The sequence below is a fragment of the Palaemon carinicauda genome, chromosome 4 (assembly GCF_036898095.1).
Source record: "Palaemon carinicauda isolate YSFRI2023 chromosome 4, ASM3689809v2, whole genome shotgun sequence".
Taxonomy (NCBI): domain Eukaryota; kingdom Metazoa; phylum Arthropoda; class Malacostraca; order Decapoda; family Palaemonidae; genus Palaemon; species Palaemon carinicauda.
In genome coordinates this window covers 88,599,657-88,624,693 of record NC_090728.1, presented here as the reverse complement: position 1 = coordinate 88,624,693, position 25,037 = coordinate 88,599,657, and the positions used below count along the sequence as shown (strand labels likewise).

Sequence of the window (25,037 nt, the reverse complement as noted above, 5' to 3'; positions counted from 1 at the left end):
AGGAGGGACTTGAAGCTTTTCAAGGCCAGATGAACTGCCAGTAGCTCCTTGCAGTTGATATGTAACGTTCTTTGATTCGAGTTCCAAGATCCCGAGCATTCCCGACCGTCTAATGTCGCACCCCAGCCCGTGTCCGATGCGTCCGAGAAGAGAACGTGGTTGGGGGTCTGAACAGCCAGGGGCAGACCCTCTCTGAGGTGGATGTTGTCCTTCCACCAAGTCAGTGATGACTTCATCTTCTCGGAAATGGGGATCGAGACCGCTTCTAGCGTCTTGTCCTTTTTCCAGTGCACAGCTAAGTGAAATTGAAGGGGACGGAGGTGCAGTCTCCCTAACGCGATGAACTGTTCCAGGGATGAAAGCGTCCCTATCAGACTCATCCACTGTCTGACTGAACATCGGTCCTTCTTTAGCATGTTCTGGATGCATCCTTGGGCTTGACTTGTTCTGGGGGCCGACGGAAAAGCCCGAAAAGCTTGACTGCGAATCTCCATCCCTAAGTACACTATAGTTTGGGATGGGACCAGTTGGGACTTTTCCATATTGACCAGGAGACCCAATTCCTTGGTCAGATCTAGAGTCCACTTTAGATTCTCCAGACAGCGACGACTTGAAGCAGCTCTTAGAAGCCAGTCGTCCAAATAGAGGGAGGCTCTGATGTCCGCTAAATGCAGGAATTTGGCAATATTCCTCATCAGTTTCGTAAAGACAAGAGGAGCCGTGCTTAGGCCAAAGCACAGGGCTTGAAATTGGTAGACAACCTTCCCGTAAACGAACCTTAGATAAGGTTGGGAATCTGGGTGGATGGAGACGTGAAAGTAAGCGTCCCTTAGGTCTAAAGAGACCATCCAGTCTTCCTTCCTGACCGCTGCTAGAACAGACTTTGTCGTCTCCATGGCGAACGTCTGCTTTGTGACAAAGACATTCAGAGCACTGACGTCTAGCACCGGCCTCCACCCTCCTGTCTTCTTTACCACTAAGAAGAGACAGTTGTAGAAGCCCGGGGATTGATGGTCCCGGACTTTGACTACCGCTCCCTTTTCTAGTAAGAGGGACACCTCTTGCTTCAAAGCTAGTCTCTTGTCCTCCTCTCTGTACCTGGGAGAGAGGTCGATGGGCGACGTTGCTAGAGGGGGTTTGCGTATAAACGGGATCTTGTACCCTTCTCTGAGCAACTTCACAGATTGTGCATCTGCGCCCCTTTTCTCCCAAGACTGCCAGAAGTTCTTGAGTCTGGCTCCCACTGCTGTCTGAAGAATGTGGCAGTCAGACTCTGCCCTTAAAGGACTTGGTACCTTTCTTCTTAATCCCGCGTCTCCCTTCAGCACGAGCACCTCCTCTGCTGGAGGCTCTGCCACGAAAGGGCGGAATGAACCTGGACGCTGGAGTGTCCATCCTGGGTCTAGACACGGTAGGCAAAGGGGTGGCTTTGCGAGCAGATGACGCAACCAGGTCATGCGTGTCTTTTTGAATCAAGGAGGCAGCAATCTCCTTTATCAACTCTTCTGGGAAAAGGCACTTTGAGAGAGGAGCAAACATAAGTTCCGATCTCTGACACTGTGTTACTCCGGCTGACAAGAAGGAGCAAAGGTTTTCCCGTTTCTTGAGGACCCCGGAAACGAACGAAGCCGCAAGCTCACTGGAACCGTCCCGTATGGCCTTGTCCATGCAGGACATAATGAGCATGGAAGTATCCTTGTCAGAAGGGGAGATCTTCCTGCTCAACGCTCCCAAACACCAGTCCAAAAAGTTAAAAACCTCGAAGGCTCTGAACACTCCTTTCATCAGATGGTCTAAGTCTGAAGGAGTCCAACAAATCTTGGAGCGTCTCATGGCTAGCCTGCGGGGAGAGTCTACTAGGCTTGAGAAGTCGCCCTGGGCAGAGGCAGGAACTCCCAAGCCGAGAACTTCTCCCGTGGCATACCAGACGCTCGATCTGGAAGAGAGTTTCGCAGGGGGAAACGTGAATGCTGTCTTCCCAAGGTGCTTTTTGGACTGCAACCATTCTCCCAACACTCTTAAAGCTCTCTTAGACGAGCTTCGTAAAGGCAGGCGCGGATGACTGCGTGCCTAAAGCGAACTCAGAGGGAGGTGAGCGTGGGGCCGCAGAAAAACTGATCAGGATACATCTCCCTGAACAGTGCAAGAACTTTTCTAAAGTCCAAGGAGGGAGGCGTGGTCTTGGGTTCGTCGAAGTCCGTATGCGGGTCGTCAATGTGTGCAGCGTCGTCATCATCAGAGAGTCCATCATCTGAATACTGAGGAGGAAGCGGCAAAGGAGTAGGAGTTGGCTGGTCAACTGAGTCCGGCAGCACGGGTGCATGCGTGACTGCACCGGACGCAACGTCATGGAACTGTTGCCCAGTCTGTGAGCTGGCAACTACCATAGCAGCGCGGGGGCGCAAAGCGTCTACTCCTGACTGTCTAGTCTGCTGTGGGCGAGTAGTGGTAACCACACTGGGTTGCGGAAGTTGACGCACAGCGTCAAAACAAAACAACTTAGGTTGTTGTTGTAACTCGCGAACGTCAACGGAGGGTTCCGTGCGTCGCTTAACGTCAACATGCGGCTGGCAGCGCATGGGTGGCGGGACTCTCACAGCTGGAGTGCGGGAGAAGGTAGCCTCAGCGTCCACTGGACGCACAACCGTAGGTGGTTGTAGGCTAGCGGTTGGTGCAGCGTCAACCTTCTCCGCACGAAAGTCCTGCATTAAAGACGTCAACTGAGTCTGCATGGTCTGCAGCAAAGACCACTTAGGGTCTACAGTAGCAGGTGCGGCAACAGACGGTGTTACTGCCTGATGCGGTACCGCTTTGCCTCTCTTAGGAGGTGTGCAGTCATCGGAAGACTGCAGCGAGTCCGAACTGACCCAGTGGCTACAACTGGGCCGTTGGACTTGCGCGGAAGGGACCGACTTGCGTTTAAGAGGCCGTGAGACCTTGGTCCATTTATTCTTCCGAGAAACATCTTCCGCAGACGAGGAATAAATGGGCTCTCTCGTCTTCTTGTGGGTGGGACGATCTTGGATAGATACGTCCGAAACCACGGAGGGAACGTCTGTTCGCTGATTAAAGCCTCTCGAACCCTTTGGTCGTACGACATTGCTTCTCCCCTGGGCTTGGGAGCTTGCAAGAGGTCCCGGACTAGGAGGACGACAGGCACGAACAGACGAACCCTCAAGCGCAACACTATCCACAACACTTTCCACAACACTGGCACTCACTTTGTCACTACCCACTGCACTCTTACCCTTCAACTCCTTGACGTCTGCCATGAGTTGGTTACGGTCACTCGCCAATGACTCGACTCTCTCACCCAGAGCCTGAATGGCACGCATCATATCTGCCATCGAAGGTTGTTGAGTGCTAGAAGGGGGATCAGGAGCAACCACTACAGGGGAAGGAAAAGGTTGTGGGGCATGAGGAGAGGAAATATCAACGGAGCGAGATGAACTTCTCCTGACTCTATCTCTCTCTAGCCTACGTGAATATTTCAGGAATTCGAGAAAATTGAATTCCGAAAGCCCAACGCATTCCTCACATCGATCTTCCAATTGACAGACTTTATCCCGACAATTGGAACAAACGGTGTGCGGATTGATAGAGGCCTTCGGAAGACGCCTTGAACAGTCCCTAGCACTACACTTTCTGTATTTAGGGACTTGAGAAGGGTCAGCCATCTTGAATTAGTCAAAGGGGAATTCAAAATCTATCCAAAGTCGTCAACAAATAATCCAAAATCAATAAAAGAAAGCAAGGATGTATTGAAGATAACCTCTGCAAAGCGAAAGCTAATAACTAGAAATGTGTACTTCACCAAAATCTGTGAAAACCAATCCAGTAAGCAACAGCGAATTTAGTAGGTCTTGCCGGTGGCACGACAGAGAGAAAATTGGTTCTGTGTTTACATGGAGTACTTGAGTACCTGCTCGACAGATGGCGCTGTTGATGTACACCCCCTACCTGCATAGCGATCGCTGGCGTATTTTGACCGTAGAGTTTTTCTGTCGGGCAGCAGAGCTGCAGCTTATATAATCACCGGCTAAGTTTAATATTGAAAAAGATATTTCTGCTGTTTAAGGTGAAAAACAATGGAAAACAAACCAAACTTTTGAACCATTTATTCTGTAATCAGCAGTAAAACAGACAAACATGGAAATGTAGGCTATTATAGAGTAAGTGAGCAAGTATATCCAATGGTGACAATCTCGCACGTAGTTTGAGTAGTGGATCCGCAGCCTCATAATGAAGGGGTTAAGCCTATTTCAATGCAGAGATGTCTTAACTTATATAGGCCTCAGTTGTCTGACCTTGTCTTAGACTTTTATTTGGTTTCCAGTTTTAACACTATCATTATGCCTCATAAGAGAAAATCTTTGAATTCAGGTTATACAAGTTGATATAATACAGAGATGTTTGTGGGTAAGCAAGTAGTGTGTGTTCTTGAATCACTTTCTTTTGCAGATACTATAATAGGGGTTATTTCTAGTCTTGTATTTGAGAAATTTCCAGGATATCAGGATTTGGATATAATTTTAGGTTTTCTGAACTGCCTAATTAAAACCATGTCAGTTGGAACATCCAAGACATTATAAGCCTTTACTGTACGTGTTTTGGGATTATGAGAAGAGAACAGATATGTACCTCTATGGTGGGGTTAATATCCAAGCCACAAAAACAGAAATAAATTTCCTCAACTATTTTGAGACCTGTGTTAAATGGGCTTAAAAATTTATGAAGTAGTGGCTCAAGTAGAGCAGAACTCAAACTGATGTCTTGAGGTTAGTTTCTAGAAATACTCAAGCTTCCACTTTTGGGTAAAATGCTCCTTCCTCAGAACTGCCAACAAGGAGGCCCTTTATTTAATGGATGGCACAAAAGAATTCCGTTTATAGTAAACGTTCCAAAAGGATTGCCAACCAGACTCAAAAATCTATCAGAAGTAGAGGGAAGACTTTTCCACTACTTCCTCATTTGAGAAAACCTGCAGCCTAGCCCCTGGTTGCTAGTTGTGGTCAAAGAAGGTTACCCTCCCTTATCAAGAGATCACAAACCCTTCCACGGGGTTTTACAACAGGTAATTCCTAGTTTCCAAAAGCTCAGAAAGTTGGAGACCAGTATTAGATGTCTCAGCCCTCAAGTTCAGAGGGCTCACAAGGTTTTCGATGGAAACACCCTCAAAAGTTCTGAGGAAGATCAAATACAAGTAATGAGATTTGATGCTCCCAATACACTTCCTGAAGCATATTTCCACATTCCAATTTATCTCAATTCAAGGAAATACCTTTGATTTGTCAATAGATAAAATTTTTATCAGTTCAAGTGCCTATGGTTCTAACTCAGGATAGCCTCTAGTTATTCATCAGAGTTCTGTAATTGGCTAACTTTAAAGGTTTTATTGCAAAGGGTAATCAGATAGTTGGATCAGTTGGGGGTCCTCGTCAATTTCAATAAGTCCCTCCTTGCTCCAACTTAAAAGATTCTACTTTTGGAAATAAAAGCAATAGTTTCTTTTCTGGCTTTTATGTCAGAGAAGAGGATGCAGTCTTTTCTTCTTTTGTTGTAAAGTTTAAAATAGCAAAGCTAATATTGGTTCGGATGTGGACGAGGCTTCTAGGAATCATGGTTTTTCAAATTTCCTCTGAATTTCCTTGAAAGAAGACAACAGATCAAGATGTTGTCACTATTACACCGATGGAAAAGTAACTTCTGTTACATTGGTAGGATTAGAAAATCCCAAACCAAATCTCTGTTCACAAGTGCTTCACAAGAATGGTTGGGAGCAACTCTGAATCATTTACATCTCTCAGGGAAATAGACCCCACATGAGACGAAACTACACATCAATTGCCCAGAGGTACTAGTAATATTCAAAATTCTTCAAGATCAGGAACTACTAGTAGTAGGAAAGATAGTGTCAGTGTTTTCAAAACAATATCTGGTGCTCCTCAGGGTAGTGTTCTTGACACATTACTTTTCATACTACATACTCAATATGTGGTTTGGCCTAGCAAGTTAGCTTGTTTCATATGCAGATAATGTTACTCTATTTGCCTCAATTCCATCTCCTGAATGTAGATCTTAGGTTGCCAAATCTCTTAATAAAGATGTAACTAAAATTAGTGCATGGTGCAAATTATGGAGTATGAAGTTGAACCCTAACAATGATTGAACCCTAAGTATGATTGTAAGTATTGTAGGTTGAGGACAGTGTCTGCTCAACATCCAGATCTCTGCATTGATAAGGTTTCTTTAACTCTGTATGAATCCTTTAAAATCTCAGGTGTGATTCTTGACTGCAAATTTTCTTTTGTGTATATGTAGGGATGTGTCTACAGAAAAAGTTTTAGATTAAAAAGTGTTTTTGATATATTGGGTTTATAAACCCTAATTGTAGAAATAAAAATTTTGAAAAATTATATATAAAAAAAAAAAACATACAGTATACTGTATTCCTGTATCTATTTCATGGCTTTTAAGCTACCGTGGAGGGATGCAGGTTGGGGGTTTGGACTGCATCACCTGTAATGCCGAAGGATTATACTACTGAAGGGTAGGCCTATTACAAGGAAAGAAAAATTTAATTTTCATACTAAAATTAATATTAACATTACTTACCTGGATAATTTATCTAGCCCTGAATCCCATTAACCTGCCATTGGTAACACTGACAGCTGAGCCGTGAGCTCAACTTACTTTTGTAACCAGTTGCATAATAATGGGCGGGACTAGCTAAACTATCCAGGTAAATATTATTAAAATCAACTTCTAGTATGAAAATTCCATATTAATAAACATTAGTTAGGGTAATTTATCTAGCCCAATTATCCAAATTGACAAGGAGGAGAGAACTGGAAGAATTTCCTCTTTTAAGAATAGGAGGTAACAACAATGATTGAATTAAGTGAGAAAATTTTGAACCTTGACCTCAAAAATTCTTGCATGATACAAAGCAAGGGAGAATTGAAGGTCATTCCAGACATTGATCCGCTGAACAATCACTCAGGAGGAGGACGGACGGACTGTTGTCCGACAACTTCTCCAAGGAAACAATAAAATGTCCTGGCCTACACCATCGTACCAACTATGAGGCGAAAGGTACAGAGAGAAAATGGACTACTTGCTAAAGGGAGGTCAGAAGACAACACCTTCAGAGAGGTGCCAAATGACAGCCAAAGGGAAGCACATGAGACTCCCGTATTAACGAAGAAGACCGCTTCTCGTCAACTATCTTTTCCTCATAAAAGAATGAGACCCAGAGGCAGGTGACATGAAAAAACAAAAAAAGACTACTAAGAGCTGAATAAAATCTTGCAAAGAGCGTGAGGAGGGCGAAAGACTTAGAAGAAACTCCAACAGAAAAGTCGGCTTGTAGGAGAAAAACGGAAATCTTCGTAAATCCACAGATGACCAAAGACAAGCAATCAAGACCCAATCTCAAGTCTGACATGAAGAGAAGTCCTTCTTTGCAGCAAAGGTTCCAATACAAAAAGGAAGCCTAAACATCCTGTCAGGGGAAACCTCCACACAATCAAAAAGTAGGAAGTGCACAAACAGTTAGAATCGGAAAGGTCGCCAGGACAGCCTTGTTATTAAATCCTCAAAGGTGGCAACCAGAAAACACTAACGAAAGTCAAAACACTCCTGAGAATGACATAAGAGGAGGGAAAGGCACAGTTAATGACACTGTTTCCCAGAGAGATTAACTGTCTTGCTGGAACAGTGCTACGTGAAGGGGCAAACTTCACACAGACCAGGGTAGCAAACACCGAACAGCAGACTACCTGTCGCCTCAAAAAGAGACGGGACAGGTAGAAGGCGACTCATGAGCATGAAGTGAGCGCCTAGACTAATCTTGCTAAGTTGAGCGATCCAGAGTTATGGCAAATGACAGCCAAGGTCACCAACACTGACCAAGAACATCTGCTATCTAACTCCCAGAGTAACTGTTGGAAAGCGACATCAAGAGGTGGCAGGAAGCAATTTGCTTGACAACGAAAGAGCCTGGTCAAAACCCAGTCTCGTTAGCAAACGCCACTATCTATCTTGACACCAGACTCAATAAGGTGAAGTTCCCAAGAGAAAAAGAGCCGGGAAGGTGATATCTCATTCCAGCGGAATGAGTCCCTGGACAGTGCAACTGTTTTCACTGTTAGTATGCAAGAAAGAACGCCGTCCGTGACTCAATTTGCCAACACCGACTGCAGACTACCTGTCGTCTGATTCATCAGGGCACTGTGCCTAGAGAAAGGCACAGAAGGGAGGCCTTCAAGCGCTTAATGGCCAAGAGGAGGTAGCACATCAACAGTGTTTTGGGATCTGGACTGTCGCCAGGATAGACCTGTTACTAAATCCTCAAGTCAGCGAACTAAGAGGCACTAATGAATGCAAACCACTCCTCAGAATGAGATAATAAGTAGAGGGAAAAGGCATAGTGCCAGGCAAAAAGAGGGGGTACTTTCCGCAGCCCATAGATGCCAACACTGACAAACAGATTACCTGTCGCCTCACATGAGAAGGCATTATTGGCAAGAAGCCACCTCGAACACTTGGTGACAGGAACGTTCCTCCTGAGAACCAGCCATGACTCTTAGATTGTGGGCTCGTGGATCCTGGTCCCCAGTGACCCCCAGGAACCACCCCCTCCATACAAAAGGTCTCTCTGAAAGAATGAAATCACATTCCATATAAAAAGTCACAAGAACCAACAAGGGGACTAAAAAACGACTAGGGGGATTAAGCATGTCAGCTACACTACTCAAGATTATGAGAGGTTCTCACTGGATAAGTAATCAATCTTCCTTTACATACTTCACTTTAAAGGCTCTTTCCCTGGTCCTTTCACGCATTGAAACCTGTGTCCTGCCAGACCTAAAAGATACATTTGTCGTGTACAGTCTTAGGAATAGAGAATTATACAGCATATTCCACATAAAATGTCAATTCTACAGATTAAAGCACTCTAAAAACAAGAAAGTCTTCAGTTCTTCTTGAAATCTTTCAGATATCTAGCGTGAGGTTCTTGTAAAAGTTGGAGCCGTGCATTGAAAGCTCTAGAACGTAGAGTGGACATACATCTTTGTTTTCATCTTGAAACAATCTGTAACTATTCTCGTGTCAATGTGATTGTTGGCTGCATGATAGGTAGCAGCTCTCTTATATATCGTATTCGAATAAGAGTCCCATGAGATTCCAGGAAATCTTGCCTAACCATAGAAAATAAATTCAATCAAAATAGGAGCTACTGAATAGTGACGAATTGCTAAATAGAGCAGCAATAAAAAGTTCAGGTGGAAATATAAAGGAACTGTTGTATTGTCAGTTGTGTGAAAACATTCCATGGCCGCTCGCATTAGGAAGTCTATTCAACGTTTGCTTACCAAGAGAATGAGCGGAAAACCAAAAAATTGCAGTTGGAATGTAGTTCCTCCATCTTCAATGGATGGCCTGGGAAATTGCAAACCATAATTCTTACAATGGATGAGAAAAGAATGGTAGGAGTTTCCATGGAAACTCCTATCAAATATTCTAAAGACTGCGTGATGAAACAAAAGAAATAGGTCCTATTTTCTTTCATTCAATTGTCATCAGCTGACTAACCACCTTCAACAGATAAAAGTAATGCACGAAAGAAATCTAGTACAAAAGACTCTATGCAGAAACTTTTCAAAAAACTTAATGTGAGGGATGAGATAGATAAGAAAAAGAAAGAAAAATAGACGATCCTGATATTGGATTGAACTCCTGCCATGTTAAAGCTAGCGATGTCACTGTACAAGGGAGGAGTTAAGTTCCAATATTTCTTACTATGGGAATGCAAGAGCTTCACACAACTTCAAAAGGATGCCTGAATTCATGTTATTTACCCCAAACCGAGCTAAATGCACAGTTGTAATTGTGTCTTCAAGAAAGAGAAAAATAAAAATATAAAGCAAAATATAGTCTCCCCAAAACAAATGAATTCTGAATTCCCGAGACAATGTCTGAAAAATGTTGGGAATCCTGATGGGCAAACCCAAGATTTATTGTAATGTTGAGAGAGAGAGAGAGGGAGAGAGAGAGAGAGGGAGAGAGAGAGAGAGAGAGAGAGAGAGAGAGAGAGAGAGAGAGAGAGAGAGAGAGAGAATCAGCTGTTGAGTAGTAATCGAATGCACTGTTTTTGTTTGTTTATTTAAAAGAAACAATTATCACCAAGATATTTATGTTTTTAGTTTATAAAATAAGCTGTATTTCTCTTTAAGAAATATAGATATAACATACTGCACATTTGATGACATACAAGAAGTTGCATCATGCTTCAAGAAAATGCGAAGGCTACGAGTCGTCAGAACGAAAACACTGAACACTTACAATAAGTACAGTTAAGTTGTACTGTAGTAATATTACTGTGCACATATTACCGTAATATACACAACAATATCAGTGAGTATTAGATTACAGTACAGTATTACTAGATAGGAACAACTACTGTATCATTATACAGAACAGTAAGGGGATGATGACGACTCTGTAAATATTCACTTTAGCATAATACTGTACTGTAACCTTACTGTGTTCATTACGTAGTGTACAAGTGTGCAAATGTACTGTACACTGTACATATGATTATAAACTGTTGTAGAAACCAAATTAAAACAATATTAGGCAGTATTTACTGTGTTACTGAAATTACCAAACAATTCTTCTTTGCTCAAGGGGATAACTACTGCAATGTAATTGTTCAGTGGCTACATTCCTCTTGGTAAGGGTAGAAGACTCTTTAGCCATGGTAAGCAGCTCTTCTAGGAGAAGGACACTCCAAAATCAAACCATTGTTCTCTAGTCTTGGGTATTGCCATAGCATCTGTACCATGGCCTTCCACTGCCTTGGATTAGAGTTCTCTTGCTTGAGGGTACATTCGGGCATGCTGTTCTATCTTATTTCTCTCTCCTGTTATTTTTTTTAAGTTTCTATAGTTTATATATTAAAGAACTAATTTAATGTTCTTACTGTTCTTAGTATATTTTATTTTGATTGCTTATTACTTCTCCTGTAGTTTTTCATTTCTTTGATTCCTTTCTCTTGAAGCCCTTGGGCTTACAGCATCCTGCTTTTCCAACTAGGGTTGTGGCTTAGTTTGTAATAATAATAATAGTAATAATAATAATCAGCTCAGACATCCACTCCTGGCAAGGGGCAGTGGCTTTTTAGGTTGGGAGTTAGCTTACCCCAGTACAGCATTTATTTGTGAAAATCCCCTTTTCGTGGCTGTGTCTGTAACCTAACTACCATGAAGAACGAGGACAGACTGACTGTGTGTGTGTATATGTATGTATGTATGTATACATACATTATATATATATATATATATATATATATATATATATATATATATATATATATATATATATATATATATATATATATATATATATATACATATATCCAAGGTCAAGGGGTTAAGGTGCTGGTCTTGTGTATTTGAGATTGTCTATGACATAGGTTCGATCCTTCACCACGCCATCTTGAGAATATTTTCAACAGATCTTTCACATATGCTGTTAAGTACGATATGCAGTATACAAAAGCATGGAGCCTTCATCCTGACCTTTGGTACGCATACTCAGTTTGGTATGAGACCAGGCACAGGTAACAGCAGTATGAGCCCCTGTACTGCATACTAAGACATCTCCCTGGATTAAGGTAATTCTCTGTACCACACTGTCTCCTCTGCAGGCACACAGGGAGAGATTAACTGAAAGCTTCACCTATCATTGTCTTTCTGGACTTCTTAGGCATCTTCTATAGTACTTGTTTTTTTAGAAATAGCAACATCTGAAGAATTTAATGAAGCTGTGGCAAAGGAGGAGGAACTTAAAGTTCACCTTTTACCATGTCATACAAGCCCATGTCAACGTTCCTCCACGTGTCGCTTCAAAGCAGCAGAGACGATATGACCTTTAGTGCCTCCCCGGAGATCGGGAAGACACAGTAGAGTTAGATGGGAAAGGGGACCCCCCTTCACACTTGGTCGGAGCAAAACCACCTTCCTCCGACAGAGCACTAGCGATGTGTAGCGATGTCTTAGGCAAGCCAAATTCTTTAGGTTCATGAAGTTATCGAAGAGCCATATTAGCGAGGGAATGACAGCAACTGACATGCCACCCAACAGTAAAAATTATGTGGATAATGTAATGTTTGCACATAAAATGTCACCCATTTACAGTTTATCCAGAAAACAACTGCATGTCCTTGAATTCTATATATAATACAGTGATACCTCGGTAGTCGAACGACTCTATACTCGAACAATTCGGAGTTCGACCAAAATTTTCGAGAAATTTTTGCTGCGGTGCTCGACCAAAAATTCGGTACTCGACCAGCCGAACACGTGACGACCGCATGGGCTTTGTGATGATCGCGCCATCTCGGCCACTCTCGCTTGTTCGGGAAGCATCAGTTCTCTCGAGAGCGTCACTCAGACAACGCGCGATCAGCATTCGTTGTGATTTAGTGATTTTCAGTGCTTTTAATTGCTTTTTTAGCTTTCATAATGAGTCCCAAGAAAGTAATGAGTGTTAAGGGGAAGGAGAAGAGGAAAACAGTGCGAACAACGATCGAGTTGAAGAAGGAAATTATAGCGAAATATGAGAATGGTGTACGAGTGTCCGATTTAGCGGTAGAATACGGAATGGCGAAGTCGACCATTTCTACGTTTTTAAAGCATAAAGAAATGATTAAGAAGGCGAATGTTGCAACGGGAGTTACGGCGGTAACTAAGCAAAGGCCACAAGTGATTGAGGAGATGGAAAAGTTGCTTTTAATATTTATTAAAGAAAAACAGTTGGCCGGGGAAAGTGTTAGTGAAGCGTTCATTTGTGAAAAAGCGTTGCATATCTATGAAGAATTAGTGAAGAAAAGTCCGAGTACCAGTGAAAGTGATTCATTTACATTTAAAGCGAGCAGGGGTTGGTTTGAAAAGTTTCGTAATAGAACAGGTATTCATCGTGTTACTAGGCATGGGGAGGCAGCTAGTTCGGATCAAATTGCAGCCGATAAATACGTGGGGGAATTCGATCGGTACATAAATGAACAAAATTTGATCGCACAACAAGTCTTTAATTGTGATGAGACTGGGTTATTTTGGAAGAAAATGCCAGCCAATACGTACATTACCAAGGACGAGACGAAGATGCCAGGTCACAAGCCAATGAAAGATAGGCTAACATTGTTGCTGTGTGCAAATGCAAGTGGCGATTGCAAGATCAAACCCTTGTTAGTGTACCACTCGGACAACCCCCGGGTGTTCAAACGAAATAATATTTGTAAAAGTGCACTACCAGTTATGTGGCGCTCGAACACTAAATCTTGGGTCACAAGACAATTCTTTACTGAGTGGATAAACGAAGTGTTTGCCCCCCAGGTTAAGGCTTACCTCATTGAAAAGAGCTTGCCAATGAAATGTCTTCTGGTTATGGACAATGCTCCTGCACATCCTCCAGGTCTCGAGGATGACTTGAAAGAAGAATACAGCTTTATCAAAATCAAATTCTTGCCCCCCAATACTACTCCCATACTCCAGCCCATGGACCAACAGGTCATTTCAAACTTCAAAAAACTCTATACCAAGGCCCTTTTCAGAAAGTGTTTTGAAGTGACCAGTGACACGAAGTTGACCCTAAAGGAATTCTGGAAGGAACACTTCAGCATCCTCAACTCTGTTAACATGATTGACCAAGCTTGGCGAGGTGTGACCTATAGGACATTGAACTCTGCCTGGCGTAAGCTGTGGCCATCATGTGTCACAGAGAGGGAGTTTGAAGGTTTCCAACCAGAGGCGGGTCCAAGCACTGCTACCCCTGTAATTTCTGATGACACTGATGTCGTTGAGGAAATTGTTGTCATGGGCAGGAGTTTGGGGCTTGAGGTCGACAAGGATGATATTGATGAGCTTGTAGAAAGCCATTCTACCGAGTTGACTGTGGAGGAATTGTTGCACCTGCAACAACAACAGCAGCAGGATCTGATTGTGGAGCAGGAATCTTCAGAAGAGGATGAGGTAAGGGAGGATGTTCCAAGTTCTCTCATCAATGAAATTTGTTCCAAGTGGGCAGATGTGCAGGCTTTTGCTGAAAAATACCACCCAGAAATTGCAGTAGCAAACCGGGCAGTGCATATGTTTAATGATAGTGTCATGTATCATTTTCGAAGAATACTGCAGAGGAGGAAGAAACAATTAACAATAGACCAGTTTTTCACAAAAGAAAAGAAAGCTGCTACATCAAAGCCTGTTTCTCCTCCAAAGAAGAGACAAAGAAGAGAAGAAACCCCTGAAATAGATCTGCCCACCCTTTCATTGGAGAGAGAAACAACTCCTGAAGGAGAACTACCCCGCCACATCATGGAAGGGGACTCTCCTTCCAAGCAGTAACCTCCCCCTTCCATCCTCTCCACATCCATCCCTGTATGCCATCGAACCGCTGCTCAAAGGTATGTTCACTACAGTACAGAAAATGGTTTAAAATTGTTTTATTTTAGTACAGTAAATGGTTTAAAATTGTTTTATAGGATTTTCTGACCAATTTCATACACATTTAGATAATTATTGTTGTTTAGGTACACGTTTTATTAATATTTTGGGCCTGTTCGAGTGCTTGGGAACGGAATAGAATATATACCATTATTTCTTATGGGGAAAAAAAATTCGGTACTCGAACAAATCGGAGGTCGAACACGGATCTCGAACGGATTATGGTCGAGTACCGAGGTATCACTGTATATCCCTAAAAACATGATGCTCTGTCTGATGAGGTAGCAAGAATTAAAAATGTATTGTTTGCTGCTAAAATCAAAAGTGGCAGCTTTATTGACTGCCGGGTGGGTAGGGGTTCCCCTCCCACCCCCAGGCAACTACAATCACCTGTTAAAAGTTTAACAGCCGTTCCAGTTTGCCAAAGTTAAATTTCTATTGAAGGACTATGGTTTGCCTTGATGTAGGTACAAATACCTTCTCAAAATAATTTATCTAATACAGTACTACTTCAACATCATTTGCAAAACCTGACAGACTGAAGGGTAATTTTTGCTTACCAACTGCAAATCTGAATCAAATTCTTAATTCTCTTAAGATACAATTAATTTACAAACTTTTTCTGCCATGATTTTCTCCAAATGGGTCATAAAATATCTACCACAAAAGCCATACATACCCATTTACTTGATAAGCCTTCTAATACTTACTGAAATGTATCAATCCTTGGAAATTACATACCTACAATAGGCTACAGGGCATGCAAGGGAAAAACCTAGTACTTACGCATCATCAGGGGTGAGCTGAATAGGCTCATCCGTGAACTCTGGCGGGAAGTTAGCCAAGTCACGTTCAGAATCTAGCCTTGGGCGGTAAGGCGGTGGAACCTGTCTCTGCTCCAGCTGCAACAACAATAAAGCATACATACACAACCACTACCTCAAACACCTAAACCAAAATTACAACAAAGGCCAAGCAATTTATGCATGTTCATAGCAGATCTGTACTGGAGACAAATTTTAGTTGGTACCTGTTATATGCAGAAAGCTAGAAATATAATTGTTGCAGCATAAATTCTTACAAACATACTTATGAATGATACAGACTAAACAAAATATAGTTCAAGCATATATGCAAATGTTTCTCAGGCAGTTATCACTGTCTAGTACCAAAATGCAGCAGTCATGTAACGGATATTCTGAAACCAAGTCTACATCTACTGTATATACTGCAATACTATAAATAACTATAGAGTAAAGGCTATTTGATACACCAATGATTTCTGAAAGAAAAGACAATTACTCCTGAAGCTCTCAACTTGATTCCCGATAGAAGCTGTACAACAAAAAATAAAAACTGTATAAAGTTTTGGCATAAAAGAATTTTGTAGATATTTGTATCTACCTTTGGTAAAGCACACACCATAGGAGCTAAGCATACAAATAAAAACACCACTGATATTGGCACAAAATCACACATACTTTAGTTTAACATTTAAATGTTCGGTTTGTTTGCAATTCTGCCAAAACATACACCTTTCTAAATTTACCAACAGTAGCCAACTGAATTCTCAATGTCCATTATCAATAAGACAAAATGCACCATTCAGTACAAGATTCAGGGCACATATTAAAAGCTACTCTTCTAACTGATGTAGGCAACAGTAAATAAACTGACCTATTGTATGAGGTTGCCACTGGTCTCAAGACAGAGAGGCTGATTTACTAATTAGAAGCCATTTTCTTTCCAGAGGTTTACATCCCTTCATTATATCTTTCTTTACTTTGAGAATAAGACATTAAAATCCTGAGCCACTGGCACTATCTGTGACAATGATATCATTGTAGTACAGCCTAATCCCACTGCTGTAGAAGTCAATCATATATGTCTAACAATATCTCTTGTAATTACAATATTAGCCCATGGAACTGTCTACTGAAGGAACGTTACAGCGGACTCACCAAAAGCATACTACAATCATCATCTCCTCCTCCTACGCCTATTCATGCAAAGGGCCTCGGTTAGATTTCGTTAGTCATCTTCATCTTGAGGTTTTAAATCAATACTTCTCCATTCATCATTTCCTACTTCACACTTCATAGTTCTCAGCCATATAGACCTGGATCTTCCAACTCTTCTAGTGCCTTGTGGACCATCGTTAAAAGTTTGGTGAACTATTCTCTCATGGGGAGCGCAAAGAGCATGCCCAAACCATCTCCATTTACCCCTCACCATGATCTCATTTACATATGGCACTCGCGTAATCTCTCTTATAGTTTCCTTTCTAGTCCTGTCCTGCCATTTAACTCCCAATATTCTTCTGAGTGCTCTGTTCTCAAATCTACAAAATCTTTTGGATGTTGTTTCATTGTCATACCACGACTTATGTCCATACAGAAACACCGATCTCACTATACTAATATAAAGCCTTATTTTTATAGGTAATTTCAGGCAATTTAATTTCCAAATTTTACTTAGCCTAGCCATTGTCTGGTTAGCTTTTTTCAATCTTCCATCAAACTCCAATTCTAAAGATCCTGTATTAGAGATCATAAATCCTAAATATTTAAATGGTTCCACCTCATTAATCTTTTCTCCTTCCAATGATATTTCATCTTCCACCGCATATACCATTCACATCATCTCTGTCTTTCTTCTACTTATCTCGAGTCCAACCACTCGTGATATTTCATGCATTCTGGTAAGCAAGCTTTGCAAGTCATGTGGTGTTCTGCTAATAAGGACAGCATTAGTATACTCTAGGGCAGCTAATTTCCTGTTACCAATCCAGTCCAATCCTTCACCATTCCCAATTATTCTATGCATTACAAAATCCATGAGGAGGATAAAAACATAGGTAACAACGCATTCTCTTTGAGTACTCTACTGTTCACTGGAAAATCAATTGATAGGACTCCATTAACATTAATTTTGCACATGCTATGCTCATGAGCAAACTTAATCAAATTTACATATTTAAGAGAATTCCATATTATGGGCTGGCAATGCAAAAGCCTAGGGCCTCCTTATTCCAAGTATGAGGTCAACCTAAAAGAAACAAACAATAGAACTCTATAATACCGCAGGACTCTCCACAAAACTGGCAGGTGCACACTATCACAGACTTTCATGGTCCACAATTGCCATCAAAAGTGGATTTTGATATTCTACACATTGCTATACCACGTCTTAAAATGAAAATTTGGTAAGTACAACTTCTACCTTTTCTAAATCCTGCTTGTTCATCTCTTAGCTTTTCATCAATCTTTCTCTCCAGTCTCTTTAGAATGAGCATACTAAATATAAGTGTGATGCCTCTGTAATTATTGCAATCAGTCAGATCTCCTTTTTTGTTATTTTCACCAACACTCCTAGCTCCCACACATCAGGTTTTGCCTTGTCATTCCACATTCTACAAAATAATCGTGTAAGTATACTAGGAGTCACTTCATTTTCGGTCAGTATCATCTCAGCAGTAATTCCATCATACCCAGGGGCTTTCCATCTCTTTAGTTTTTTAATGATAGCTTCAACTTCAAATACGCTGAATTCATTCATAAGTACAGCAATGTCTTTCTCAGCTTCAGGTATATCAATCAAATTATTCATTTCATGTCTCTATTCATGACCTCACTAAAGTGTTCCATCTAACGTTGCCGTTCTAGGCGGTATGCCGTTCTATGGGGTATATTGTGCTAGGCGGTATATCTTAGCATACCATGCTAGGTGGTATATTTTAACATACTATGCTAGGCAGTATATCTTAGCATACCATGCTTACTTACTTTACTTTACTTTGACAGCAGGGGAACCCCAATCTCTAAAGGAACTCCACTGTCGTTTTATCTTGTTCATTCAGAGTATTCAACATTTCATACCACGTATTGCTCATTTACTGTTAAATCGTTACTGTCAAACGACTCACAGAATAAAAACCTTCAGTTTCCTCTTGAAAGCTTTAATGTCTTCAATTATTTGGATGTCTCGTGGGAGCTTATTGTATAGTCTCGGGCAGCATATTTAAAGGCTCTGGAGCCTATAGTAGACATATATCTAAGTTCCAATAGTTTGAAACCATCTGTAACTATTCTCATGTCAACACAGTTTGTTGACTGCGCAATATGTAGCAATTCTCTCAAGTATTTTGGACGACCAGTTCTGATAACTTGGTGGGTTATTGTACATATTTTAAATTCAATTCTAGCTTTAATTGGCAGCCAGTGTAAATCTATTAGTATAGAGGTTATCCTTTCTCTAGGTGGGACACCTTCTGTCAGTTTTGCTCCTCTGTTTATTATGTTTTGTAATTTCTTAAGTTGTACTTTTGGTAAATTGTAATAGATGGAGTTTCAATTGTCAATCCTCGTAATAACACAGTTTATCACAAGTTTCTTTACAGAATTTTCGTCCAGGTACTTTTTTTATAAAAGCAATATTACTTAGATGATAGCCAGCAGTTATTACTACATTATTCATTTGGGCATTGAGAGACAAGTTACAGTTAAGAAATACACCTAGATCACAAACTTTACTAGATATTGGCACAGTCATTATTTATGTTCATTTCAATATCACAAAAGCTTCTCACAGTTTCTCTTTCCCACCACCATGAACTCAGTTTTGTTCTCATTTAATTTTAGTTGTTTAATTGTCATCCATTCTCTAACACTATCAAGGATTCGGTTTAGAGTTTCAGTAGTGTCATCTATATCATTTATGGGGAAGTAAAATTGTCATCAGCATATAGTTTGAACTTCACACCATGCCTTTGTAGTATTTTCGATAGCCCGATAGTATAGATGCAGAATAAGATTGGGCTAAGTACACTCCCCTGGGGTACTCCTCTGTTTAAAGGTTCATATGATGAATATGAGTTTCCAATTTGCACACAGTAATTTCTACCAACCAAGTAATCTTTTAGGTAATCGAAAGCTTGATCGTCATCATGCACAACTATATCAAAAGCCACACTGAGATGGAGTAATATTAAAATACCACACTTATTTTCATTCATCATTTCCAGCATATCATTTACAACAGAGCAAATGCCTGTCTCCATAGAGTATAGTTTTCTGTAAGTAGCTTGGTTTTCAGGCAAAGCTTCTATTACTTCTAAGTGACTGACTAGTTGTTCAAGAATTACGTATTCAAGCACTTTTGAAACAAAGGATAGATTCGAAATAGGTCTATATGAGCTTAATTCCTGGTAGTTCAGAGCACTTTTCAGAATTGGTGTGACTATAGCCATTTTCTCAGATTTGGGAAACTAACATTCATCAATGCTTGCATTTACTATTCTCATTATTATTTCGGCTAGACTAGAAAAGTCTCTCTCTCTAATTACTTCAGATATTGGCATAGGATCATTTTGTTTTTAAAGAATACTGGAAAATTATTTGCTAGTACCTGGTCACTGTATCCATTAGGTAGCTCCTTTTCGTTTACATCTCCCATTATACCATTTAGGAGACGATATAACTTATTTATGTCTGTTGTTACTTTGTGGATCTTTCTCTTATAGTATTCACTTTTTTCCTTCTTAGCAGGTAGTTGTATTGACACATAGCTGTTTTGTATTTTCCCTATGTACTAAGTTTTTAACCTATACCACTTTCTTTCTTTACGTCTTTTTTCCCTCTTTTTCACTAAAGTCTCTCCATCAAAACAAAGAGATTGGTCATTAACAGTTATAGTCTTTTCCATCGGTGGGCACATGGTATCATATTCACTTTTACTCTCTTTACTAAAAGTGGTTGTAAGACAGTTAAGCACATAGCTCCCAACAAATGTTGGTTATCATGAACACAAGGAATGTTGATAGCATCATTTATTTTCTTTGTAACTTTTTCAATAAATATGGTAATTGAAAAATTTGATTTATGCCTAGAATTTATTTTCTTTACTACTGCATGTTTCTGTAGAGGTAGACTAATCTTAATAAGTTTGTGCACTGAGATAGTACATTTCTCTTCAACATTCATATCAGATACAATGTTATTCATTGCTTCACTCAAAACTAGGTCCAATGTATGCCCAGTTTAAGTAGTTGTACAGTTGACATTCACTAATTGATATGATTCTAATAACTCACTAAATGCTAAAGCATCAGGATTTGATGCATCATCCATCCAAAAATTCAAGTCTCCAAAAACAACTAATTCATTTTTCTCAATGATAATCATCTCAATGAATGCAATGAATTCTTCAAAGAAGATACTAGTTTTCGTTCTCCAAGGTTTGTAGACTGTTACAAAGGATATTTTTCAGTTTTTTTGCGTAAAGTTTATTTCTATATATTCAAAGCTTGTTTGAGTAACCTTTATGAATAAACAGTCCAACACCCCCACCAGACCTACAATCTCTCAGTATGTGAAACAAGGTGTGTGTGGGAGGTGTCATTTCAGTGTTCTTAGCCTCGTCAAAGTTATTTTATCATGTTTCAGATAATGCTAGTAAGTCCAAATATTTCCTGTTTATCAATTCTTGAATTTGAATAATTTTATTAATTACAGATTGTATATTTACATAGCCACAGTTTACGACATCCTTAGTATCCATGATCAGTATTTTCTGTAAGTTTTTTTAATTCCTAGTCATAAGCTTTGCAATCTCTAGAAATTACTGTGGTCACTTGGTTTGTTTAACTTTGTGCAGTTAATACACTTTGACATTTTCAAATTACACTCCTTGGTGAAATGTTTTCCTGAGCTTTTCCCGCAGACTTTATCATCATTCTTAGACTTGCAATATTTTTCAAGATGTCCATACCTCTGACAGTGATAGCAGGTGATCACGTGGTACCTATCATGTATGTTATAAGTACCCCATCATACCAAAATTTTGTCCCCATTATCGTGAATAGCCCTCGAACTTCAGGATCACATTTCAGCACATAGCGGGTAGTCCCACCTCAAGCCTTTTTCTTCAGGACTACACTTATCTTCTATACAGTATTTTGGATTTGGTTCAGAACGATTTCTTTGAATCAAGGCATTTACTAATTCATCTTCATCATTGTATGCATTGCATATCATTATTTTTGGTTTTAATTTTCTGATTTTCCTTGTCTCGGTGTCGGCAACCAATGTCTGAATTTTGTTTGCAGCCTCTTCTCTGATCATTTTGTTAAAGTTTACAACAACATTTCCATTCGAACTTGACCTCACGTTAAGTATAGGAATGCCTTCAAGTGCCTATTTAACCTCATGTTTTCTTTCAGTAATCTTAGCTGTTGTATTTGTTGATTTAATTACAAACAGATTTTTTTTCCTTAACTTTGTCAGCATATGTCGTTTTCTCTGATTTTGGGTCCATCAATGATTGAAGTGTTGCCTTACTGTAATTGATTCCATATTCACAGAAAAATTTTCAGCTTTCTCAGTGAAGTCAGTAGTCTGGTTGTAATTTCCTGCATGTGCGCTAAAGTCCGCAACTTTGTTTTCCAATTCAGCGATTCTCGCGTCTTGTTCGCTCAGGGCCTCTTCTCTTATACCCCCATCTTCCTTCAATTTTGATAAACATAACTTGGCTTGCTGGCTTCAACTATGCAGCGTGGGCATATCCAATCTAGGTTCTTTAGTTCATTATCAGTGATGCCTGTCACTAAATACAAACATTTCTTATGATAGAATCTTCTACACTCACATCCAGTCCATTTTTTCCAGTCTCCCTCCATGGTTCATATATGAGGCAGACTGAGTTAGGGGGAGACAAGGGGGCAGACATAGTGTACTGTTTCTTCTCACTTTGGTTTCTCCATAAGATTAACTAATATCTTTTCAATTATATCCTTAGCGAGAAACAAAAGCTAAAACACAACTCAGGGCGTTTGTTGCACAGAGCTCGGCGCAAAACACATCCACACCTCTGTGGCTTACACTTCATTAAGCACATATCTTAGCATACCATGCTGGGCAGTATATCTTAGCAATTCATGTTTGCCAATGAGCTACTTGGTGGAGAAACGAGAACTTTGGCTATGGAGGAAATGCTTCCTTAAATCTTGATGAAGTCACTGGCAGCAAGGTGACGGATTAGGTATAAGGCGATTGACAAGATGTCTTTTCGGCTTTTACTGCTGATGCCTGGCAGATGATCTTACTGTAATTGGTATGGACCAGCAGGGGTCACTCGCCTTAGTTAGATAGGCACTGCGCATCACAAGGAACCTGCTATCCTTTGATGAATTTAGCCCATGAATCCTCTATGGATTTACTAAGTCTGAAAAGCAAATATGACAGAATGACCCCTAGTCCCGGACATAGCGGGGTGCTAAGAATCTCCCGGTTTATAAATACTAAAGAAAAATTGGAATGTTATAAACATGAATTATATTGGGAAGTTACAGCAAGTGGAGAATGAATTTATGAAATATAGTTTGGATATCTTGGCTATGATGTAGGGACTGCTCACAGAATTATTAATGAAATCTCTACTTGGGCAAAGAAGAAGCATATACCCATTAAAAAGAGATGGATCTGTTATAGTGCAATACATACACACAAAATAAGAAATAAAAATCCCACAAAAGACTAGATAAATATTGCACTGTATAACATTCTCTCTTCTTCCGTTTACCCTAAATACTGTAGAATGTCTTCGCACCAACAAAATATTCATATTTATTCTATGATACTGTGCCAAGGTAAAGTTAATTCAACAGTAAAAAGAAAACTCATCTGCCTGCACTACCGCTAGTAATAATTTCTTGAGGAACTATCCTTGACCAATTAGCTGGCAGTAAAGTCATCAGCACACAAAAAGACACAACAAAAACACAACCCCAGTAAATGATAGGGCACCAAAAAATACAACCATGCATCCTAAAGGTGAAGATGTACATTTCATAATAAAGAGGACCTATAAGACTGTAAGTGATTTAGCTGGTGTAATTCCATCCACCCACATCCAAGTCATATGACTACTAACCCCCTTCCCTTTACATATCCTACTCATCAACAATAACCCAGTCAATACACTCAACATTGAGTCATCTGCATAGAATGAAGTTTTATTCAAACTTAAGTTATTTTGTGCAGATAAATGTGAGGGCCCTTTAGAACTATAAGAGTATGGTTCAAGGCATAGTGTAGATATAAGAACAAAATGAGAGAGATTGCATACTAATAGATTTTACATTAATTTCTGCTCTTTACAAGAGTATGTACTTCACCGGTCACTCAACAGAAATTCTACCTTCATCCTACTGCCACAAATCACGTCACACCAAGCCAGCAAAATTTAGTTCCCTGAAATCACTGGATAGGCTAGAGCTAGACAAACCTATTTTCTCTTTAAGAAAAAGAAAATGGGCTACAATTCTGATTTCATGGCATTGAAAATCAAAGCTGGTACACGAGGGTGACTTCTAAAACTACTTGTCACCCTCCTCACCCTGCTTGGACTTGTGATATTGATGGATAAGAATTGATAATAGGAAAGGCTTAGATACTTATCACCTACACATATGCTCGAAATGACTAAAATTTCTTATTTGTGGCAAATGGGCAAAAAAAAAACCAACTTAAGAGAGGCTAATCCCTTCATTACACCCTCCCTTGCGAGAATTGAAAGCATATAAACATCACAAATTTTAAGTAATATGTTATTTTTATTAATAAAATAAATTTTTGAATATACTTACCCGATAATCATGTAGCTGTCAACTCCGTTGCCCGACAGAATTCTATGGAGGGATACGCCAGCTATCACAATACTAGAAGGGGGTGTATTTACCAGCGCCACCTGTGGCCAGGTACTCAAGTACTTCTTGTTGACACCTCCTCAATTATTCCTCGGTCCACTGGTTCTCTATGGGGAGGAAGGGAGGGTCGATTAAATCATGATTATCGGGTAAGTATATTCAAAAATTTATTTTATTAATAAAAATAACATTTTTCAATATTAAACTTACCCGATAATCATGTAGCTGATTCACACCCAGGGGGGTGGGTGAAAACCAGTGTACAAGATTAAAGGATAGCTAAGTATCCCATATTTCATATAATCAGTTATCCACAATAACAATGAAATAATAAGTACCTGGTAAGGAAGTCGACTTGAACCGTTACTCTGCCTTTAATAAGATCGTCTTCCTTACTGAGCGCAGCGTTCCTCTTGGGAGGCTGAATCAACTCAAAGGTGCTAAAGTATACAGGGCTGCAACCCATACTAAAGGACCTCATCACAACCTTTAACCTTGGCGCTTCTCAAGAAAGAATTGACCACCCGCCAAATCAACAAGGATGTGGAAGGCTTCTTAGCCGACCGTACAACCCATAAAAAGTATTCAAGAGAAAGGTTAAAAAGTTATGGGATTATGGGAATGTAGTGGCTGAGCCCTCGCCTACTACTGCATTCGTTGCTACGAATAGACCCAGGGTGTAGCAGTACTCGTAAAGAGACTGGACATCTTTGAGATAGAATGATGCGAACACTGACTTGTTTCTCCAATAGGTTGCATCCATAACACTCTGCAGAGAACGGTTCTGTTTGAAGGCCACTGAAGTAGCCACAGCTCTCACTTCATGT

General features: G+C 40.3%; 1 protein-coding gene across 4 annotated transcripts in view; it reads right to left on the bottom strand.

The window, feature by feature from the left end:
* Positions 1-25,037, bottom strand: part of aPKC (protein kinase C iota type) — a 354,044-nt gene that overhangs the window by 8,445 nt on the left and 320,562 nt on the right. For 3 of the 4 annotated variants that reach the window (XM_068372435.1, XM_068372437.1, XM_068372438.1), the window contains one exon: positions 15,294-15,409. The exons of the other annotated variant lie outside the window; for it this stretch is intronic. In XM_068372435.1, coding sequence (XP_068228536.1) covers positions 15,294-15,409 — 116 coding nt within the window. The remainder of the gene's footprint in view (positions 1-15,293; positions 15,410-25,037) is intronic. 4 annotated transcript variants of the gene reach the window in all.